Below are 22,871 nucleotides of genomic sequence, written 5' to 3' on the forward strand. Positions count from 1 at the left end.
CTTAACCAGCTGAGTCAGCCAGGTGCCCCTCGACTCGGACCAATTTAAAAAGAAGTTTCACGTAACATCTCAGATTTTTCTGTGCCTGCATTTTGCAGGCCCGAATTTTTGGCAAGGTGACAAAATCTCTAGCCTTTGATTTTAGAGATTTCTAGTCCCGCCCCGCCCCCCCACCCCCACCCCCACCCCCCGAATCTTCTAGAGGAAGGGAGGCTCTTCGGAAGTGGTCCCTGCCAGAATGGACTCTGTCTCTGGAGTGGTGTCCTTCCAAGACCCTGTCATTCTCATTGCTCCTGCTTCTGGAGACATCCTCTTTCTACCTGTGATCATTTTAGAACCCGATAGAGCACTTAGCAGTTCCTGGCATACAATAGGCATTCAAGTAACTTATTTTCAGAAGAGGAGAATGGCATGATGTTGATGTATTAACCCGGCAAATTATGGAGCACTGATTATGTGTTAGGCTTTGTATTGACTACTGGGGAGGACGACTGTCTACTTACCCTGAGGGCCTCTGTCTCACTGGGGTCCAGAGAACTAAGCAGACGGTCATAAAGCAGTGGGTCAGAGGCTGGGATGGGGCTAAACACAGGTGGCCGTGGGGCACAGAGGGCACATCAGGAAGACGGGGGGGGGTGTGGCATTCCCTCCTCTGAGGCAGTCGAAAGAAACCACGTGGGAATGCGTGGCTATTTCACGATTAAGAGCTCTCCTGTAATCTAATTAGAAGGACCCTCGCTAGGAAGTAATCAACACGTTATTGGTCTTCTAATTAATTGTAACATCTCCGGCATGAGATAATGTAATTGGAGAGAACGCCGGTAACTTTGCAGCTTAAAGCAATGCCAACTTCATCAGTCTCTCTCTCTGTGCTCACGAGAGCCTGGTTCAGGGCTGGTTCAGGAGTGCTTGGTTCAGCCTGGCTAACTGCCAGTGGGTCAGAGTCAGCTGAAAATACCCATTTCCCCCCTAGCGAACCCAAGGGACACGCACTCTTGCAACGAAAGCTGCTTGCTTGGGGAAGGAAGGCAGGTGCCCGTTGCCAGTTGCACTTTGAAGCCTTCCCAACCACAGAAGAACCCAGTGGCCTGTGCTGCTTTTAGCCTGAGGCACGCGGAAGATGAAGTTCCATTTGCTGGTGAGTTACACCTTCTCTTTGGCCTCGAGGAACCGGGTAGAGGGGAGAAAACGACTGTAGGGGAGGAGGAGGGTGGAAGCAGGAAGTGAATGCTTTTTACTCCCCCAGGTTTGGTAAGCCTGATCCTGTAAAGGAGTGTATTTAAGCTGTAGGAGTTAGAAAAGGGATTTTCACCAACCTTCATTGGCTTGAAAGGGAACGCAAGATCGCATCACCCAAAGGTAAAATAATTGTGAAGTACCCACGACCCACCGAGTCATCTGCCTAGAGCAGGCCTTCTACCACTGTGTCAACGTGTTCAGCACCAAACAGGTCACTCCTCCTAGGACCTACTTGTTTGCGGATGGGAGAACACTTCTGATCTCACATCTGCACGGCTCAAAATTCAATTTACAATTAGGCAGAGAGGCGCCTGGGTGACTCAGTCGGTTGAGCGTCCGACTTCGGCTCAGGTCACGATCTCACGGTTCGTGCGTTCGAGCCCCGCATCGGGCTCTGTGCTGACAGCTGGGAGCCTGGAGCCTGCTTCGGATTCTGTGTCTCCTTCTCTCTCTGTTCCCCTCCCCTGCCCCGCACTCTGTCTCTCTCTCTCTCAAAAATTAAAGATTAAAAAATTATAAAATTAAAGAGAAATAAAGCCAAACCCCCAGCTCCAGAAGCATCGGAGGAAACTGCAAATGTTAATCACTGATTCTGGATTAAAGAGGCAGACCTGTCAGGCATTTCTTACATTAACACAAGGAATGATAGACATTTCAAGAGTGGAAACAGAGTGAAATCATGTGCATAGTGAGGGCCCAAGATCCACAACTATCTTGCTGGAAACAAAAGGCTCACGGACAGTTAGTTGGTAGTCACTATTCCCTATATTGTGCACCTGGCCAAACGCAATACAATCATCGTTTGTCTTCACTGGAAAATAAAAGTGCATGTTTTTGTATAGACAAATGTGTTTCTTTAGAGGATCCAAGAAAACATTTCATTAGAATTGAAGACCGTCATTGAGCCAGAAACAAACGTGAACGGTCAAGCAGACTGAGCCCCCTCTCATGGCAAAAGGAAAGAGGACAAAACCACAGCTCCTTTTCCTATGTATCATTTCTCCTGTTTCCTGCGTCTTGTTTGTTACCCAGTCTTGTTACCCAGTCGCTAGTGCGGCCTACACACACCATAGTTTTAGATTCATCTAAAGAAATCAGGGAGCTTTGAATTGAGAATATACTACATATTTTAAATGTTCAGGACTACATATTTTAAAACTTCGAAGGGGATTTAATAATTGGCGTGCACAGGAAATTTCTTGGTCCCCTGCCTATTTGTCAGACCCTCCCACACGCGGAGGAGGAACCATTTTCCTCGGGATTGGGGCATTGAAATTATGCAATTTCTCAGGTAAGGAAAGGCTTTTTAAAAGACAGCTTCTTGTGAGACGTTCGGGGCACCGAGCCATCCCTGGTGTGTGTTTCTCTGGGCCTATTTTAGTTAACGCCATGTAAAACCGACTGTTAACCCAATTTTGCTCTCAGGACGGACTTGGAAGCTGAAAAATGATGAGGTCGATACAAAATACAGCCCCATTCCCAATATTGTAGGCCTTTTAAAGATGGCCACGAGCGGAGAATCGCATTTCACGAGGGAGGAGAGTCGCTGCGATGGAAGGCGCTCTGCCGGCCCTTCCCGTCATCGTGTGTGTTAAGATGGGAGAAAGGCTTTGGCTTCCCGCATCTTCTGCTTCACGCCTCTGCAGGACATGATGAGCCTGGCGTGATGGCGCTTCAGGGATTCCAGACGCTGCCTGAGCAGTTTTGCCTCGTCCACTTTCTCTTCCAGGTCGCAAAGGAGTGGCTCCTTGCCCAGAAGCCCACACTTCTGGTTCAACTTGATGTTGTCAATCCTCAGGCCGTCCCGGGCTTTCTTAGTCTTGGTCAAGATGTCCCTCCTTAGGGCTACCTGAGCCTCAATCTCCAAAAGCTGTGACTTCTTGCATGCATTTTGTAAATCCACGAAGTGTAGCTTTTCCTTCACGTGGGTTACGATTTGCACGTTGTGGGTCACCTTGTTGCGCAGTTTTAAAAGTTCCTCATTTCGCTCCTCGACTTTTTCATCGAAGGTCTGGTTCTCAATCTTGAGCTGTTCGAAATCGATGAGGAGCAGACCCTCCGTCAGGTCCTCCTGGGCCCTCATCCGGGTCTCGAGATGCACCAAGCTCTGCTTCAGCTGCACGTTCTCCAGCCTCACGGCGCTCATCTCCTTCTCCTTCTTATCCTCCAGCGCCTGGATCTGCTCCACCTGCCGCAGGGCGGCCTGGCGACCGCCCCTCATCCAGGAGCCGCCCATGGCCTGCACCATCACCTGCTTCTTGAGCGCCTGGAAGGCTCGCCATTCCTTCTCCACCCTGGCGAGCTCCTCCGTGCCCTCCCGCTTCAGCTGCTCCAGCTCCTGGTGATACCAGCCCAGGTCGTCTGCCCGCTGCTTCCTCAGCTCCTCCAGCATGGCCAGATAGCGCAGGTACGCTTGCTCCTTCCCCGGGGCCTCGGGCTCCGTGCCCCTGTCGGGCACCTGGGCTGCATCCGGGCCCTTCTTCTTGCGCAGCGCCTCGCAGATCTTGTGCTGCAGGTAAATGTTGTAGCGCTGGTAGTGGCCGCGCTCCGCCACCAGCGACTGGTACTGTTGCAGGAGCTCGGCGCGCAGCTGCCGCTCCTGCAGCCCCTGCACCTCTTCGGTCCATTCACCGTCCTCATCGTCGAGGCTCTCCTCCTCATCTTTCAGCTTTACCTGGCTTCTCCGCGGGCTTCTTAGCAGGCCCAGCTCCTCCATTTCCTCGCTCTCCGCCCCCTGCCTCTCCTCCCCCTCGGCCTCCCGAGCTGACACAGCCTCTTCCCGGCCGGTGGTGGACAGAGGCAGAGAGACCTGAGACGGGGCTTCCTTCCTCCTGCGCTGGACCGCCGCTGCCGCCACCTTCTCTCTTTCCTTCTCCTCCTCGTCCACCTCCCTGTCCCCCTCCTCCTCCGTCTCTGCCTCCGCCTGCTCCTCCGGTTCCGCGAGCCCGTCTTCAGGCCCCGGCTGGGCTGTCTCCTCAGGCCCGGCCTCAGCCGGCTCCGGGGGCTCGGGTTCCGGCTCGGGCTCGAGCTCGGCCGGCCACTCCGGCTCTCCGGGCTCCGCCTCGCCCCCAGCCTCGGTGGCCGCCGGCCCTTCCCGGGGCTCGGCGGGCTCATCCTCGGCGGCGCCTCCTGCCGAAGCCTCTACGGTCCCCTGCTCCGGTTGCGACTCCGGCTCCGGCTCCGTTGGTTCGGCCGGGGACTGGAGGCCTGAGATGGCCTTGACCCCGGACAGCTTCGAGGACAGGCTCGCCGCATCTCCGTCTTCCGCCTCGGGGTCCCCAGGGTGCTCGGAGAGGCCGTCCATCCTTCTCCAGCTCCGCAGGCACTACCGATCCCGGACGCCGGCTGTTGGGTTTCCAGGGGCAACCAGGGGCGCGCGCGGTGGGCCCGGCGATTGGCCAAGAGTAAGGCAGATGCCCGGCCCCCCTCTCCCCGCCTCCGGAGACGGCGAGCCAATGGGAGGCCGCGGACGGACGACGGGCGGCCTTGATTGGAAGGGGGTGCAGGCTCGCGCCGCGCGGCCTTCCCGCCCATTTCCCGGCGCCGGGCCTGGGGCGGGGCGGCCTGGAGGCACCGCGGGGAGCGGGCGGCCGGCGCGAGCGGCGCGCAGGCGCGGCGCGGCGTGCCGGGCCCCCGCGAGGTGGCGCGCGCGGGGCGCCTGCGCGGTGCAGCCGGCGGCGGCGGCGGCGGAGGCGGCGGCGGCGGAGGCGGCGGCGGCCGGGCCGGGCGCGAGGGCGCCTGCGTGCTGAGGCGGGACGCGGCCCGGCTGGCCGGCTCCGGCGGCGCCTGGGCGGGGCGGCGCGGTGGCGGCGGGCGCGGGCGGCGGTTGCTCGAGCGCGGCGGCGGGCGCGGGCGGCGGCGCGCTGACGGCGGCGGGCGGCGGGCGGGGGAAGATGGCGGAGCTCGGTAAGAAGTACTGCGTGTACTGCCTGGCCGAGGTGAGCCCGCTGCGCTTCCGCTGCACCGAGTGCCAGGACATCGAGCTGTGCCCCGAGTGCTTCTCTGCCGGCGCCGAGATCGGCCACCACCGCCGCTACCACGGCTATCAGCTGGTGGACGGCGGGCGCTTCACGCTGTGGGGGCCCGAGGCCGAGGGCGGCTGGACCAGCCGCGAGGAGCAGCTGCTGCTGGATGCCATCGAGCAGTTCGGCTTCGGAAACTGGGTGAGCGGCCGGCACGACGCGCACCTGCTCGCTCCGTGCCCGCGCCGGCGGGGAGGCGGGCGCAGAGAGGTGCAGCAACCTGCCCAGGGGCACACAGCCAGGAAGTAGCAAGGTGGGGGTTCGGACCGTGGCTTTCCTGACCTCAGGAGTACTTCCATAGGTGTTGGCCGAAGCCAGACACTGTGGGCAAGACCCGCGCCTGACCCGAGTCGAGTTGCCGGACGGGGACAGGTCGGCGGACTTGACAGAGCAGTAGGAGCGCGGACTGGCGAAGGACTCGGTTCTGCCCCAGGGAACGGTGGTGGTGGTGGTGGTGGTGGAGGCCAGACAGGCTTCACGCCCGCCCTCCGCCTTCTCAGGCGTCCGTGCACTTGCTTTGTACACGGCCCCGCTGGCTTTGTGCGGTTGTCGGGGCGTGTGCCCTGTGTCCCCCGGCAGGGACTCGTGGCTCCCCGGGTCCCCACCAGGCCCGGGACACCCTAGGACGAGTGCTGGGTGAGTTCCGAACAAAGGAGCTTGGGCCGGGAGTGGGGTGTGGAGGCCGAGCTGAGAGGCCAAGGCGAGATCGGGGCTCGTGTAGGCCAGCGGGGTAGTGTGCTAGGCCCCTGGGGGGTGGGGGGAGAGGGGCTGCTCTTCTCTGGACAGTCTCTGAGGAGCTCTCCCCCTTGGGGCCGGGCAGCTTTCATCCGCGTCCACCTGCAGGCGCGATGAGAAGTAGGGAGAGGAGCCACGACCCCAGCTCCTTAATCTTTCCAGACCCTTCCACACGAGGCCCCCCTTCCTTCCCCGAACCGGTATTTCATCTTGCCGCTGCTTCTCTGGCAATACTCCCCCCTCCTGGGCTCCCTGTGGAAGACTTTTCCACACTTCTCCCCTCATTCCCAAACCTGGCCTGCTTTCCTTTCCATGAAGTGAGCCAGCCTCCGGGGACTAATACCCATTCTGCAGCCTGGGAATCCTTCCTCTTCTCTCAACTCCCAGACACGCACCGCTCCACGAATCCTCACCTAAGCGCCAGCATGGCGATGGCCATCCTCTGAAAGCCTCATTTTGTCTTGAAACGCGTTGCTGTGCATTGAGCGTCTGCTCTGAGCGCACTGCGCAGTGCTGAAGGACTCTGCAGGAAAGAAAGGCCTGGTCTCTGGCTTCAAGCGGCCTTCAGTCGTTTGAGCCAGGGCCTCTTCCCTAAGTTCCAGCCTTCGATGGTGAGCCGTTACCGGGCGTCCTCCCTGCTCATCGCTCTGACATCTTGACCCTACGTGACCCAGACCTGCCCCCACCTCACTGAGTTTCGCAGACTGCAGACTCAGAGCCCTCTGTCCTCGGGTCCTTCTTACAGGCCCAGTTGGGCAGCAGCTGTATCTCCAGCGTATTTCCAGAACCTAACCACTGCTCACAACCTTAGTCCAGGCTGGTGTTTTTCTCTTGCCTTGACCACCTCTGGGGCCTCCTTAGCTGGTCTTCCTGCCTCAGTCTTGTGCCCTCCAGCCCATTCTGTGCACCATGATCAGAGTGATCTTTGCGGACATGTCCCAACACATCGGCGTTCGGCGGCTTCCAGGTCTACCTAGAGTAAATCTCATGGCCTCCGGAGACCTCAGCTGCCACCCCCTTGATCGCTTTTTCCCTCTTCTGCTTACAGTGCTCTTCTTCCCGATCACAGCTCGTCACTGGCCTTTCTGCCTCCACATCAGAGCCTCGGAGAGGCTTCCCTCTCCGTTCTCACCGCACTTCTCTCTGCAGTCGTTGCCAAAAATAGCTAAGGTGGCCCCAGCGCTTTGCTGAGTGCCAGGCAGTGTGCTGAGCAGTTTGTTTCCCGTGAAATCTTCCCAGCAGCCCTGGGCAGCGCGTTTTGGACTGAATAGCTACACGTCAGAGTCTGTACTCCCAGCTGCCCTGCTCCCTGGTCCACGCTGCCTTCCCTGCAGCACCGTGGGGGAACACATGAGGACTAAACTGTCCGTAGTATTTTGGGGGGAGCGTGGGGCTGGAAGGGGGCCCTCTCCAAAGCACTACTCTTGAAACGAACGTGCACAGGAATCACCTGGGGAGCTTGTTGGACTGTGGATTCCTCCTCAAAGAAGCCAGCAGTCTCGGCTCTTAGAAGAGACAAAGCCGGAGGAGGAGGGGCTCGGGCCTGGGTGCCGAGGGGGCTTCTCCCTGCCGAACCCGCGGTGGGTTCAGGGGGAGGCCAGAGATTCTGCCTGCTGACCACGCCTGGAGTGCTGCCAGACTGCGGGCTCTCGTGTCTCTCTAGCTGTGCTCTCTCGGGCCACCTGCTCTACCCGCTAGACTTCATTGTGCTTCATCTGAGGCTCTTCTGCAGTTCTGCGTCGTGGGGTTTCCTTCCGAGCACACGTCCAGGTACGTGCACATAAGCGATGTGTCCCACGTGTGCCGTATTGAGCATGTGCCCGTTCTGAGTGAGGCTCTTGGCATGCGTACCCCGTCACGTGCTTTTCACAACAGCTCCGGGAGTGGGTTTTTAGTTTACAGGCGAGGAACAGCGACTTGGAGAATTTAAAATACTTGTCCAGGATGCTTTGGCTTTTGTCACCCGTAGAGTCAGGGCTCGGGTGCGGGCCTGGCTGATTCCGAAGTGTGGGCCTTAACCTCTCGTGTAAGAGCATTAAATACTGTGGGTCAGAGGCTGGGAGCTTACTGGTGCAGCTAAAGGTGTGGCCGGCCTGGAAGGGCTTTTCAGAGAGGCAGAGTCTTGACCTGGTTCAGTGGGAGGTCAGTGTATGGGACGGGCAGCGGGGAGATGGCCAGGGGACCAGGGGAGTGCAGGGTTCACGGCTGGGGTGCCGTGTGGAGAGAGGCGGCACACGAATCCCTGGCAGTGATGTAGAGGAAGGTGAGCCTGTTCGCTCTAATTTTTCAGATGTCACATGTGACCTGTTACCTCCAGATGGCATTGCTCTGTGTGGGATTCCTGGCGGGGGGGAGGGGGGTGAAGTCAGGCGCTGTTTGCTCCCATTTGCCCGAGGGCTGAAGCGCAGACTCACAGGGCTGGTGTGGCTGAGGGACGCTCACGGTGAGCCTGGGAGGTTTGCGGACGAACTGTGTAGCTGCGCTCTGACACTGTGTGCCCGTGTCTTTGAGGAGGGTGGGGAGATGCCTGTGAATGTGACACCAGGGAAGGGTTGACAGGTGGACAGTGAGCCCGAGTCACATCACAAGGGTGTCGAGAGCCTGGAAGCAGCCGGTTTTGTGGTGGGTGCTGCTCATGTTCAGAGCTGAGAGATACAGATCTTGCTGGAAACCGCTGTGGGTGAAGGAACGTGGCAGAGCCGGAATTTGACCCAGGTCCTCTGACTCCGTGCCCAGAACCATCTGTCTCTGGTTTCCTGAGTGCATGCAGAGTTCCCTGAGGAGTCCCAGATTCCCAGGGCCCACCCCCCCCCCCCCCCAGACCTCCTGAATTGGCATCCGTAAGGGTCTGGAAATACGTGTTTATAGAAAGACCCCCATGGAGTTCGGATGCGGTCCACGCAGCCATGTTTGGGAACCGTGGGAAGGTTCACCTTCTCACCAAGGCGGAAGGCCTTCTGCGTTGTGGGTTAGGGTTAGGGTAGGCCCGTCCCAGGAGCATCCTGACAGTGGGGTTCTTAATCAAGGGGAGGGAGGGGGAGGGAAGAGCCCAGCTGGAGAGGCCAGCCAGAAGTAAGAGATTTATGCAGGGCAGTGGTTTTCAAACTGCAGTGTGACTCAGAACACCCTGGGCAGGGGTGGGGGTGGGGGGACGCGTGTTAAAACACAAACCTTGCCCCCTCCTGCCTTGGTTCTGGGTTTAGAGTCATAGGTCTGGGGCCTTGGGGTCTGGTGTGAGAATTCACATTTCTACCAACTTCATGGGCGATGCTGGTGGTGCTGGGGCTGGTTCGGGGACCCTACCCTTAAGAACCTTTGATGTAGAGAGAGTAAGACCCCCTTTTTTTTTATTGTGGTAAAATACAAATAACATTTATCATTTTAACAATTTTTAAAAAAATTTTTTTAGCATTTTATTTATTTTTGAGACAGAGAGAGACAGAGCATGAACAGGGGAGGGTCAGAGAAAGAGGGAGACACAGAATCCGAAACAGGCTCCAGGCTCTGAGCTTGTCAGCACAGAGCCCGACGCGGGGCTCGAACCCACGGACCGCGAGATCGTGACCTGAGCCGAAGTCGGATGCTTAACCGACTGAGCCACCCAGGCGCCCCAACCATTTTTTTAAAGTAAGCTCTACACCCAGTGTGGGGCTTGTGCTCACGACCCTGGGATCCGGAGTCACACGCTGTACTGACGGAGCCCACCAGGCGCCTCTGTTTTAGCCATTAAAAAAATTTTTTTTTTTAACATGTATTCATTTTTGAGAACAGAGAGAGACAGAGTGCGAGCCGGGGAGGGAAAGAGAGACAGAGGGAGACACAGAATCCGAAGCAGGCTCCAGGCTCTGAGCTGTCAGCACGGAGCCCGACGCGGGGCCGTGAACTCACGAACCGCGAGATCATGACCTGAGATGAAGTCGGACACTTAACTGAGCCACCAGGCGCCTCTGTTTTAGCCATTTTTAAGTGTCCGATTCAGTGACATTAGTTACGTTCACACTGTCGGACAGCCATCCCCACCAACCACCTCCAGAACTTTCTCATCGTCCCAGACAGAAACTGTACCTGTTTACACAACAGCGCCGTGCTTGCCCCGCCCCCCAGTCCCGGGCGCCCACCTCCTGCCTTCCATCTGGGAATTTGGCTCCTCTTGGGACCTCACATAAGAGGAATTCCCCATTTGGCTTTTTGTGACTAGTTTATTTCACTTAGCTTAACACCCTCAAGGCTCATTCACGTAGCGTGTCTCAAAGTCCTTCCTGTTTAAGGCCGAGTAACATTCTGCTGTGCGTCCGTCCCACTGTCCACCCGACCGTCCGTCCGTCCGGCGCGGATGCCCGGGCTGCTCCCACCTGTGCTCTTGGGAGTTGGCCGCGGTGGGCACGGGTTGCACACGTGTCGGAGTCCGCGCCCGCCCTTCTTTCAGGTAAACGCCTCGCGGTGGAATGACTGGGTCACCTGTTTCCTGTTTTGAGGCCCCGTCGTGCTGTGACACACTTGGTGAGGCTCTCACAGGCGTATTTGACCCGAAAGGCTCTCGTCCCCTCGAGGGCCAGTCACAGCTGTGTGAGTTCTCTGAATTTAGAGAGGAGGCTGGGGAACCTGGAACCGAGGATTGCAGAACGTTCCCACGTAAGCGGATTCAGGGGCCAAGGGAAATGGGGTCCCTGGAACAGCTGGTGACCTGTAAGGACCGACGACAAGCCGGTGTTAGTCGTCGGCCTCTGATGTGGGAGGTGGCACCGACCACCAGTGTGTCTGCGGGGGAGGCGGGGGCTGCTCGGGGACGGCCCGGGCTTGGTGGCCGAGCAGCGGGTGCCCCGTCCTCCCAGCCCCTGAGAGGCGGGTGGCTCTTCTCTAACCTCTGCGGGTGACTGGAGGCCGGACCGGGCGGGATGCAGCTGGGAGACGAGGCCCGGGTGTTAGGCCGGTGACCGGTCAGGCGACACTGGCTCGGGAGGGACCGTGTCCCGCTGTGCTGGGCTCACAGACTTGGCTGAGCGAGCTGCCAGGCAGGAGAGCGGGAGGCCGGCCACGGGGCTCTGGGTCTCGTCCCCCCTTTTCCTCGGGGCCGGAGCCAGAGCGGTCCCTCCTTGCCCGTTAGGACACAGACATCCCTCAGCTCTCTGTTCTTCGCTGGCCCTGTGCAGGCCTCTTCTCCCTTCTGCCGTCCCGAGCTGCTCCTGGGGTCTCTGCTTGCAGGGCGGTCCCGGGACCCGTGGGTTCGTGTGCTGGGCCTTCTGGCTGCTTCTGTCTCTTTGAAGCTTCTTGCCTTGAAGAAGAAGGAAGCTCCGCCTCTGAGTCTGGCTCCCGAGCACTTGGGGAGGCAAGCCAGCCCTGGCCTCTGCCTGGTGCCTCCAGGGCAGGTGCTGCTGGTTGAGGAGGGGTGTGCCCTGAGGGCCGGGGGGTAGCAGGGCTCCAGCCCGGGGAGGTGCTCTGGGAAGCTACAGGTAGCAGAGCCGGCCTGTACACGAAGAAGGCACGTACCCCGGACATTGCGGGGGGGGGGGGGGGGGCGGCGCTGAGCTGGAGACGGTGTCGTTCTAGGAGCGCGAAGCCCCGCGGTCTGGCCCCGCTCTGCCTTTTTAAAGGATGGGGAGGCATTTGACTGCACAGCTCTCCCGGCGGTGCGCACCGTGTCATTGCCCCGCCAGATGCCCCGGATGACAGTGGTGACAGGGGCGTGTGCTCTGGAGCGAGACTGCCAGCTCCGGAAGCCCCGGGGGGAGCTGCAGCCGAGGTTTGAGCTGCTCGTCTGTGCAGTGGGGCTGACGGGGGATGCATCCAGGTGACCCGTGCAGACGCACACACCTGTTCATTGTGACGACGGTTTACTTTATCCTTACAAAACCCTGTGAGAGGAGGGACGACAGATGAGGAAGCAGAAGTTGGGAGGGTGAGGATCACAATCCACGAGCGGCCCAGCCAGAACCCACACCTAGCTCGGGGGGTTACCGCGGGCTCCCTGGAGGAGGGGACCTGGGTGTGGGGCGAGAACAAGCTGCGTGAGCGACAACAGCCAGCCCCCGGCTAGGGCCGTGCGTCACCTGCTCCCCCCGGCAGCACGACGCAGGTGGTGGTGGTGGTGCTTCCCTAATTCAGATGAGGAAACGGAGGCACTGGGAGCTTAAGTCATTTGTCCAAGTGCTCAGTCTGTGAGGGTGGAGCCAGTACTGAGAAAGGGCTTCCCAGCAGGGGTCCCAGGGCACCTGTGGCCTGTGGGGTCTGACTGGGGCGAGCGCGGATCTGAGCGGCCCTTTGGAAGCACATGTGTCTTCCGGCCCACCTGACAGATTCGTGCCGCCCAGACCCCCAGACTTGGTGGACTAGTTATGTTGAAAGAAAAAAAGTTCCGAAGGCTGAGTTGCTAACTTCAAGTTTGCCGGGTGAGGATATTTAAAAAAGGAAAAGGTCCAATTAATAATCTGTTACCATTTTGCAAAAAAAAAGATTATCTTAGTACTGCCCGATAAGAACAACGTAATCTGGCAATGAAGGGCTGTCCTTTAAGTGGAAACGTTTAGCTTTATGGGAGACCCTTACATCATCTCTGTGTTTTATTTAATTTTATTACCTAAAAATATTTTTTTAATATTTATTTTTAAGAGACAGAGTGTGAGTGGGGGAGGGAGAGAGAGAGGGAGACACAGAATCCGAAGCTGGCTCCAGGCTCCGAGCTGTCTGCGCAGAACCCGACGCAGGGCTCGAACCCATGAACCAGCAAGATCGTGACCTGAGCCGAAGCCAGACGCTTAACCAACTGAGCCACCCAGGCACCCCTTTAATTTTATTAATTTTATTTATTTTAAAGTTTATTATTTTGAGAGAGAGGACACAAGTGGGGGAGGGGCAGAGAGAGAGGGAGAGAGAGAATCCCAAGCAGGCTCATGCCCAGCACAGAGCCCCACATGGGGCTCCATCTCACGACTGTGAGATCACGACCTGAACCAAAATCACTTAACTGACTGAGCCACCCAAGCACCCCTTGTCCCTGTGTTTTAAAATTTTCCCCTTCGGGCTCTGTGCTGGCAGCTCGGAGCTTGGAGCCTGTTTCGGATTCTGTCTCCCTCTCTCTCTGCTCCTCCCCTGCTCGTGCTCTGTCTGTCTCTCTCTCAAAAATAAATAAATAAACATTAAAAAAATTTTTAAAAATTTTCCCCTTGATCACGGGCCAGCGCAGTCTGAGAGGCAGTGGACTCCGCTGATAGGAGGCTGATAGGAGCCTCTAAAGGTTTGTCAGGCAGGAGTGACCCCGCTGGGTTTGCTTTTGTCTGGAGGATGTGCCTGGCAGACAGGCCTAGCTGAGGAAGTGTTTGGGCGGCTGCAGGTGTGTGCAGGCCACAGAACAGAGGAGAGAGACCCTGAGCGGCTCCGCTGGCGGGAGCCGGCCCACACACATCGCCCACGGTTTCTCTGGACTGTTCTCTCCTTCCTGTCCCTGCTCAGGTGCTGGAGGCTAGCTCCAGTGAGCCATGAAAGGGCCGGAAGGAGACCAGACCGCCCAGAGAACCCAGTGGAGTCATGACTCACTGGGGTGCTTACTTCCTGTCCTGGAGGGGAGGCGTCCTAGTGGGAGTCCAGTGACCTTGGAGAGTAGACTTTAGAGCCCCGGTCAGTGTCCTGGAGGCGTGTTTTCCTTGATTTTTCAAAGGACTTTAAGGAAGTAGCGGACCTCTCTCTCCTTACCTTTTTCCAAAAGTGGTGTCTTTGTTTTTAGTGAACATAAAGAAACCAAACTGGGATTGTGTTACTATAGACTGTGGGGTGCTGACCCACATGCTCCTTGTGTTGGAGAACACCAGCTGCAGGGTACATTTATGTGGTTTCATTGAGTTGAACTTGAGTTGAACTTGCCTGTCCAGATCTATTCCCCCAAACCCACTTTGTTGCTTCTGCCTGCCCACCCACCTGCGTGTCTGCCTGTCCATCTGTCCGTCATCCATATTAAGCAGAAACTTTGGTCTTGAACACGTGAGGGAAAGAACTGCCCTGGCACCGCTCTGCTGCTGTCACCTGTGGCTCTGTAGTGAGGTGACAGGACACTTTGTCCCTCACGAGAGGGAGGCGGGTCTTGCGTGACTGCTGACACATGAAGATTAAACATTGAGGGGGTGGCGGGCAGGATGCCAGGAGAAGGTGGGGTGCTGTGTCTCTTGTCGTGTTTAATCCTCTTTTAAAATATATCCCGTAATGGGACGCCTGGGTGGCGCAGTCGGTTAAGCGTCCGACTTCAGCCAGGTCACGATCTCGCGGTCCGTGAGTTCGAGCCCCGCGTCGGGCTCTGGGCTGATGGCTCGGAGCCTGGAGCCAGTTTCCGATTCTGTGTCTCCCTCTCTCTCTGCCCCTCCCCCGTTCATGCTCTGTCTCTCTCTGTCCCAAAAATAAATAAACGTTGAAAAAAAAAAAATTAAAAAAAAAAAAATTCCGTACTGTAATTCAGCTCCACAGAACCTGTCTGTCGTCTGTGGATTCTTGGTAGAGCCAAAGCTGTGTCTTCACTCTCGTTTAGACTTTCCATTGTCATCTTACTCTCTATTTCAAAGTCTTTGAAAATTCAGGTTTTGTGTGTTTTCCTGGGCCTTCGTCAATGATCATTAAACTTAGGTAGCGGCCCCCGGGGGCGATTCTCTTCCAGTGGTAGCCGATGGCCAGCATCATTCCTGGCAGGTCTTTTAGCTGTCATTGGGCAACGGATAAGGTTGATCAGTCAGGGGGGTCCTGGGCCCCTGGTGACAAGACGCTGGCCCCTCTAATTTGTGGCTTCGTAAATACTCATAACCTGGGTCCATGTGAGAGTCCGAATCCCCCTCTGTCACTCGAAGAGGGGCCAGATGTCCGGAGCGTCGGCACAGCTGGCTGACCTGCCTGGCCAGGTGGGGAGCCCAGGCTGTGGGCGTGAAGCAGGAGACACCTCGTGTTCTGAGCCGCGGTCACTGGTCAGCCTGCATCCATGTGTCCCTAGGAGGGTGCATGTTTGTAGAGCGTGACATTGCTGTTGTCACCTGCCTGTGAATGTAGAGCAACGCTGCATCTGTCCGCGGGGGGGGGGGGGGGGGGGGGGGGGGGCGGTTCACATAACGGTAGAGTCCTCTCTTAAGTACTGTTTTCTTTTTTTAACATTTGGATGTAAATCTTAGAATTCTTTAACAGGGAATTAGGAGGCAGAATTTACTTTAAAAAAAAAAAGTTATTTATTTTGAGAGGGAGCACATGTGCAGTGGGGGAGGGGCAGAGAGGGAGAAAGGATCCCAAGGAGACCCTGCACTGTCAGCGCAGAGCCCGACTCGGAGCTCGGTCCCATGAACCGTGAGATCGTGACCTGAGCCGAAATCAAGAGTTAGATGCTTCGTTAACCAAGCCACCCAGGTGCCCCTTAACTTTATGTTTTGTTTTTTTTTTTTTTTAATTTTTTTTTTTAACCTTTATTTTTGAGACAGAGAGAGACAGAGCATGAACGGGGGAGGGTCAGAGAGAGGGAGACACAGAATCCGAAACAGGCTCCAGGCTCTGAGCGGTCAGCACAGAGCCCGACGCGGGGCTCGAACTCACAGGCTGAGAGATCATGACCTGAGCCGAAGTCGGACGCTCAACCGACTGAGCCACCCAGGCGCCCCTTTAACTTTATGTTTTAAATTAAATAACTTTTATTTTAGATTCATTCAGAGAAGTGAAAAAATAGTACACAAAGTTCCCATATACATCCGTCCCATAAACCTCCCAAAATGTTAGCATCTTGCATGCGTACGGTGTAGTTCCAGAAAGAAGGACGTTTGCATCGATGCAGAACCGTTCTCTCACCGTGGACCGGCCAGGGGCCCACCCAGGAGCCCCCAGTGATGTCTCGCTGACGTGTCTCCTCCAGTCCGGATGGTTCTTCCTCTGTCTCTTGTGACTGTGACACGTTCGGGGAGTGCTGGCTGGTATTTTGTTCAGCTGTAATTCGGGTTTGGCTGCTGTGCTGTGGTGCCAGGTCCTGGGCCCACAGCCATGCGCAGAGTGGGACAGAGTCACTCTTCTGACACTTTCTCTCATTGGGGGATTGCTCCTTACAATTTAAAATTGGACAGTGTGTTCATACAGCTGAAAACAGTTAAGCTGTAAACAGGTGTATGGTGGAGTGGCTCCTTCCCAGCTCAGCCCTGCTGCCCCGGGTGGCCGAGTGTCCTGTCGTGTCCTGATGTAGCCCCAGCAAATAGCATCTTGTCTTCCAGCTCCTTTGCACAAAAGTAGCAGCGTGTACACACGCTCCCGTGATGCGTTTGCACTTGCCTTGCGTGTGTGAGGGGACCGTTGCTGGGCGAGGGCGGTCCCGTGTGTCCCTGCTCCGACCCAGTGCTCCAAGGCTTCCCTGCGGTTTCTGTTCTCTGCTCTCGTTCCCAGAGTGTCAAAGGTGATCGGAAGAACCTCTAAACAAATAAATAAAAATACCTTGGTTTGGTCAGATATGATTCGATGTGACTCCTCAGAACCCTTCTGTTTTTCAGGATTTAAATTTCATCCTGGATGTGGTGCTCTGAGCATCCAATGGTTTTTGAAAGGCAGATTGCCGAGGTTCGGGGTGAGCAGACGTTCTCTGGGAGGGCGGCTCGGCTTCTGCACGCTCACAGCCGCTGTCTCTACAGGTCTCCTCACCCGGCCAGGGAGGGAGCCGAGGCCTGGGCCCGACTTCGTAACCGCGCGAGCCCCGATTTGCAGCCCGGCCCCTCTGAGCCTCCGGTGAAGGGGCACCCCAGTCCCTCCTCCAGGAGGCTCCCCGGACACTCGACTCTGAATTGGTAGGGGTCGCGGCCACTGCGGTGAGGGGTGGGGGAGCCGACGGGCGAGGCTTGGCCATGCCTCGGGCTGCCCGGCCAGGCCACTGGGGGCTCAGGCTGGGCACACGTGGGCATTTCCGCCCTCCGGATCTTCCCGAAAGGGATGGTGTCGGGGACGGTGTTCTTCCGGCACGGCTCGCCAGGGTAGAAGGACACCCACCGGCCTGTGCTGGCCACCCCCTCACTTCCGCAGAGCCGGCTCCTGCACCGGAAGCCTCTGCCCGTGCTCTGTCCACGGTGCCCGCAGCACCTGTGGAGGCGAGGGGCTGACCCCTATCTCCCTTACTGGTAAGAACCCGAGGCCCAGAGATGGGAAGTGACCAGCATGGGTCACACAGGGGCAGCAGATGCTGGGGATGATTGTGACTTGGTTTGTTTTTGGGGTTTTTTTTTTGGGGGGGGGGGGAGCCAGATGCTTCCTGGGAAATATAACGAACAGATTTGATGCAAATGATAATGTTTTAGAGAAGTTAATCATGTCCACAGTCCATCTCCTTAAGACCAGAATCTGGTTTTGCTTTAATTTTCCCTTTCTTGGCAAGAGGCCTCTGCCATTAGGCCCCAGCATCGCCCCTGTCCCCGGGCTGTGGAGCCCTGCACTGGGCACTTGGTACCCAGTGGGAAGAGTGCCCCGTGTGCCTGAGGTGCGGGCCGGATGTGGGGTGGGAGCGTGGCCCTCCCACAGCGCCCCATTTGTCACCGGTCAGCCCCAGTGGGTTGGCTGCTTTCTTGGATTCCAGTTTGGCCTTTGGGGGTGCAGAGACCACCCCAGTCTTGCAGGGGTGAGTGTCACTGGGGCGCAGAGCAGCTGATGTGGGGCCCTGGCGGCCGCCAGAGCCGAGAGAGCAGAGTACAGGGTGAGTGGGGGCTGGAGGCAGGGGCCGAGTGGCTGCCGGTGAATGAGTGCGCATTTCGGGCAGCTACTTTGTGAAGTGGCTTTAGCGGTTGACTAAGGAAGAGGCCTCTTGGCAGAAGGAAAAGATTGGGGGAGCTGTATAATTTCCTCTCGTTAATAACCCTGTGTTCACGGGTCACCTTCTGTGGGAGTGAGTGCTCGCAGCACCGGGCGGATTTTAACTACCCAACTGTGGACGCCGTCACCAGTGATGGTCCCCACCCCTTTGAAAGGCATTTACCTGGTCCTCTGCACCGCCACCTAGGAAAGGGACAGGCTGCCACCTCCCTACCCCCCGGGGGCCCTGGAGGCGGGCAGTGCCGTGGAACAGGGTCCCTCCTGTGGTCGGGAGCCCTGGGCGGGCAGCTCTGGTCGCACTGGGAAGAGGCAGGGCACCTCAGGAGCTCTGTGGCCACTGCCCATCTGTGTCCTGTTCCGCTCACAGAGGGGGGACAGTCTGCTGGCCCCGAGAGTGCAGGGTTTGCAGTGGGCTCTGCTGGTCCTTTGCAAGGACCCAGGAGAGCAAAGTCTGGACCTGAGATGGGGGTTCCGGTGTCAGCGTGCAGCCGACTCCAGCAGTGAGCCCCGGCAAGCTGTGCCTGCCCGGGTCATCCCTGCCCGTATAGTCCCTGACGGCTCCTTCTAGTGCCCACATCCCTGCCGTGGGCCCAGCTTACAAGGAGGAGCCATCGAATGCCTTTGGGGGTGGGGGAGGTGTGGACAGGAAGCGGTCCAGGCACACCTTTGTGAAAATGTTCAGCGAACCGTGCAAGCCCCGAGCCCGACACTCCGACTTTGGGAATAACTTGTGACCTCTGTCTTGTAGGAAGATATGGCCGCTCACGTTGGAGCTTCCCGCACCCCCCAGGAGGTGATGGAGCATTACGTAAGCATGTACATCCACGGAAACCTGGGGAAAGCCTGCATCCCTGACACCATCCCCAACCGGGTGACCGACCACACGTGCCCCAGCGGAGGGCCCCTCTCTCCCAGCCTCACCACCCCCTTGCCTCCCCTAGACATCTCGGTGGCCGAGCAGCAGCAGCTGGGCTACATGCCGCTGCGCGACGACTACGAGATCGAGTACGACCAGGACGCCGAGACGCTCATCAGCGGGCTCTCGGTCAACTACGACGACGAGGACGTGGAGATCGAGCTGAAGCGCGCGCACGTGGACATGTACGTGCGCAAGCTCAGGGAGAGGCAGCGGCGCAAGAACATCGCCCGCGACTACAACCTGGTGCCCGCCTTCCTGGGCAAGGACAAGAAGGACAAGGAGCGGCCGGCCAAGCGCAAGATCACCAAGGAGGAGAAGGAGCTGCGGCTGAAGCTGCGGCCGCTCTACCAGTTCATGTCGTGCAAGGAGTTCGACGACCTGTTCGAGAACATGCACAAGGAGAAGATGCTGCGGGCCAAGATCCGCGAGCTGCAGCGCTACCGGCGCAACGGCATCACGAAGATGGAAGAGTCGGCCGAGTACGAGGCGGCGCGGCACAAGCGTGAGAAGCGGAAGGAGAACAAGAGCGCGGCGGGCGCCCGGCGGGGCAGGGAGGACGGCAAGGACGGCGAGTTTGCGGCCATCGAGAACCTGCCCGGCTTCGAGCTCCTGTCCGACCGCGAGAAGGTGCTCTGCAGCTCCCTGAACCTGAGCCCCGCGCGCTACGTGACCGTGAAGACGATCATCATCAAAGACCACCTGCAGAAGCGACAGGGGATTCCCTCCAAAAGTCGCCTGCCTAGCTATTTGGACAAAGTGCTAAAGAAAAGGATTTTAAATTTCCTCACGGAAAGTGGTTGGATCTCCAGGGACGCCTCCTGAAGCGGCAGCGTGGAGAGTCGGGGCGCGGCTCCGGGAGCCAGGAGGGCCAGGGGTGAGGGTGGGGGAAGGAAACGCTTTTCCCCCCACCCGTTGTTGCTCTTTTTTAAGCAAATTGAGTTCCTTTCTTTTAGGCTATAAATTCTTTTCGTGGTCCTCTGAAAGAAGCAATAGTAACGATTTTACGTCGGATCATGGGGGGCGCCGATACAGGTCTGTTTTAACGTAGTCCTAAGGTGATACCTTAAGGTGACGATTGGCCTTTATGTTCAGTCTGGGGTTATGAGATTGGGTAATTTCCTTTTGCGTCTTCCCTTTGGTACGCAACTCGTGCTGTGGGTAAGAGGAGCGACTTTCCGCTCGCCAGCTGCCAGCTTTACCCTGTGACATGACCTGTGGCTGGTGCCGGGGGCTCCCTTGGAGGTGGGGGGGGGGGGGGTTATGGCCACCCACGCGGACACCCCAGCACAGCCCCAGCACACGGCACTTTAGGTGGGGGCCAGGGTGGGGCAGGTGGGAAGTGAGGCCGGAGAAGCACGGGAAGTTTCCACATAAGCTTTAGAGGAAGACTCTGGGGTTGAACAGGGTCCAGATGCGCTTCTCCTTGACTGTCGGCAGCGTGGGGTTCCAGCTTGTAGTTCCCAAGTCGGGAAACCGCCCCTTGCCCCGTTTCCGCTCACTTTGGGCAGGCACGGGAGCCCTGGGCAGGCTCCCTTGTGTGCGGAAGGGGCCAGGGGGGAGCTTGGGTGCGGGAGGGTTAGCATGGGTGCCGGGATTGAGCCAGCTCAGGGGGCTTGCTGCTTGCTGCTCTAATGCTTGCGGCGCGTCTTACTCGGAAGAACTCGTTTTAGAAGGTTTACGCCTCTGAGTTCTGGAGTGCACTTTCTCCAGGATTTTCATCGCGGTCGCAGTTACCTTTTTCCGCTGAAACTGACCTTGACTGTGCTAGCTTGGCTTAAGCATCTTCGGGTGGTGGCCGGCGCTCTGCAGACCAGCCGGCTGGACTGGGCTGCTCACACAGCAGGGTCTGGCGGAGCAGGAAGGAGTCTGGAGGGCGAGGCCCTGCCTTGCTCCTCTGGGTCCCGGTCTTGGACCGCTCGCCTCGGCTTTTGCCCAGGGCCCTCATTCATGGATATACACGGTACCTTCCTTCTGGAACTTGAGTCATTGGTCTTCCTGCTGCTCAGGGTTGGTTCTCATGTCTTAAGACCCTGCTCTAGAGTCAGAGTGACCGCAGACCCCAGCACCCCATTCTTCCTGGAGCTCATCCTGCCTCTCCTGCCCCCATAGCTACCAAGAGACTTGACCTTCCAGAATGTTTGGGCTTGAAGTTAACATTAAAGTGACGTTATTTGAAAGACAAGAGAAAAAAAGACCCTCATCATTTCCAAGGACTTAATTACGGTGCCTTTTCCTTTCTTTTTACACCCTCCTGTCCCCCAGGGTAAATTTTTCAGCATTAAATAAAACATTTCAAATATACTGTATGTGGCTTTAGTTGCAAAGTACGTACATTGCATGCTGGCAGAAAGCGCTCCGTTAGCTAAGCCCAGGACTTCTCTGTGGACAGAAGGGAAAAAACCAGTGAGCAGTAGTACTACTCACGAGGCCACCTCTGCGTCGTCCCCCCACCGCCACCCCCCTGCCCGCAGGGTAACTATGGTTGGCAGAGGGCAGTGCCGTCTACCACGGAGCAGTGATGGAGACGGTGCTTAGTGTTGACGGGAGTCTTGGCCACAGTGATTCTCACCCGAAGCTCCTGGACCAGCAGCATCTGTCCTGGGAACCTGCTGGAATTGCGGACCCTTGGGTCCCGCCCAGCCCTGGAGATTTGGAAACTGTAGGCCTGGGGCCCTTAGAGCAGGTTTTTTTTGAGTCTTCCAAGTGCCTGGGATGCAAGCTGTTAGCTACTCTGCTGTTGGCATTCGTCGGATGTTCTCCATCCGGTTCCTGGTTTGGTGAGGTTGCCAGACTTAAGCTTAAGAAGCAAAAGATCCCTGTCGATGTGTGGCCTAGGCCAAGGGCTATCAAATGAAAAATGTTGTGCTTATGCAAGTTTTTAGTGTATGTATCTTTCGGAGAGTAAGAAGAATTTATTTAGGCTTGACTGTTTAAAAAAATTTTTTTTTTCAACGTTTGTTTATTTTTGGGACAGAGAGAGAGACAGAGCATGAACGGGGGAGGGGCAGAGAGAGAGGGAGACACGGAATCGGAAACGGGCTCCGGGCTCCGAGCCGTCGGCCCGGAGCCCGGCGCGGGGCTCGAGCTCACGGACCGCGAGAGCGTGACCTGAGCTGAAGTCGGACGCTCAACCCACTGCGCCACCCAGGTGCCCCATATTAATGTTTATTTCTGAGAGAGAGACAGAGACAGAAAGAGAGAGACAGAGCGTGAGTGGAGGAGGGGCAGAGAGAGAGGGAGACACAGAATCCGAAGCAGCTGCAGCACAGAGCCCGACGCGGGGCTCGAGCTCACGGACCGCGAGATCGTGACCTGGCTGAAGTCGGACGCTCAACCGACTGCGCCACCCAGGCGCCCCGTAGGCTTGACTGTTTTAAAACACAGTGAATGCCTAACTTACGCTAAAGTCCTAACACAACAATGTGTTATGAGCAAAAGTGACTTTATCATGGGCTGCCTCTGACCCCATCAACTCCAGCTGTTACGGTCACGCTAGTCCTTACTGCTCCTGCTGGCTCAGAGTCCTTGAGTTTCCGTATGTAATGCTCCTGAAAAATTAGCCCCCATAATCCCATGGAATTGGTTTTCAAAATTTAAACAGACTTTGAGCCAAGAAAGTTAGATAATCCAGTTATTCAAAAGAATGTTTTCCGGATGGCCGGCATCCCAGGAATGTGTAAAACCCCGAACTCTCCAATTTTTATCACCTTTTACATATTCACAAGTTGGGAACAAAGTGGTGTCAGTGCTCCTCAAGCTGCAGGTGTGAGCCAGCTTACGGAGTCAGGATGGGGACAGCGTGGGACAGGCTTTAGCTCAGCACTTGTGTCAGACCAGTTTTCCCTCCAAAGTGTTAACTTTGCTTTGTTAGGCGGCCCTCTTTCCCTGAAGGTGGCGGTTCACCCATGAGGTGCGTCCAGCCCGGAGCCAGGCCTCGAAGGCTCCTCGTGAGCAGACTGTGCCGGCTCGATGGTCTGCACTGAACGCGTCCAGCCTGCAGTTCCGCAAACCCCAGGAGAATGCAGTTACCGATCTGATTTCCAGTGTAAACAGGCATGTAATTAAATGTGTCCCCACTGGTGGTGACACTGTGGTGAGACGCAGTCCAGCCGTCCACCTCTCGGCCTCAGCTCTCAGCAGCGGCAGCTCCGGCTCCAGTCGACAAGGGA

General features: G+C 57.1%; 2 protein-coding genes across 2 annotated transcripts; one reads left to right on the top strand and one right to left on the bottom strand.

The window, feature by feature from the left end:
- Positions 1 to 1,996: 1,996 nt before the first annotated feature.
- On the bottom strand, positions 1,997 to 4,575 carry CCDC96 (coiled-coil domain containing 96). Its single transcript, XM_030314268.1, has one exon. It carries the CDS (start codon positions 4,541 to 4,543, stop codon positions 2,831 to 2,833), a length of 1,713 nt encoding a protein of 570 aa, XP_030170128.1. The 5' UTR covers positions 4,544 to 4,575; the 3' UTR covers positions 1,997 to 2,830.
- Positions 4,576 to 5,112: 537 nt separating this feature from the next.
- Positions 5,113 to 21,008, top strand: TADA2B (transcriptional adaptor 2B). Its single transcript, XM_030314269.1, has 2 exons — positions 5,113 to 5,402; positions 18,532 to 21,008. Exons 1-2 carry the CDS (start codon positions 5,133 to 5,135, stop codon positions 19,522 to 19,524), a joined length of 1,263 nt encoding a protein of 420 aa, XP_030170129.1. The 5' UTR covers positions 5,113 to 5,132; the 3' UTR covers positions 19,525 to 21,008.
- Positions 21,009 to 22,871: the final 1,863 nt, after the last annotated feature.

This window comes from Lynx canadensis, chromosome B1, assembly GCF_007474595.2.
Source record: "Lynx canadensis isolate LIC74 chromosome B1, mLynCan4.pri.v2, whole genome shotgun sequence".
Taxonomy (NCBI): Eukaryota; Metazoa; Chordata; class Mammalia; order Carnivora; family Felidae; genus Lynx; species Lynx canadensis.

Coding starts and splice junctions, on each gene's coding strand:
- CCDC96 (XM_030314268.1), bottom strand. CDS start 4,543: ATGGACGGCCTCTCCGAGCACCCTGGGGACCCCGAGGCGGAAGACGGA.
- TADA2B (XM_030314269.1), top strand. CDS start 5,133: ATGGCGGAGCTCGGTAAGAAGTACTGCGTGTACTGCCTGGCCGAGGTG. Junction 5,403..18,531: donor AGTTCGGCTTCGGAAACTGG/GTGAGCGGCCGG, acceptor TCTGTCTTGTAG/GAAGATATGGCCGCTCACGT.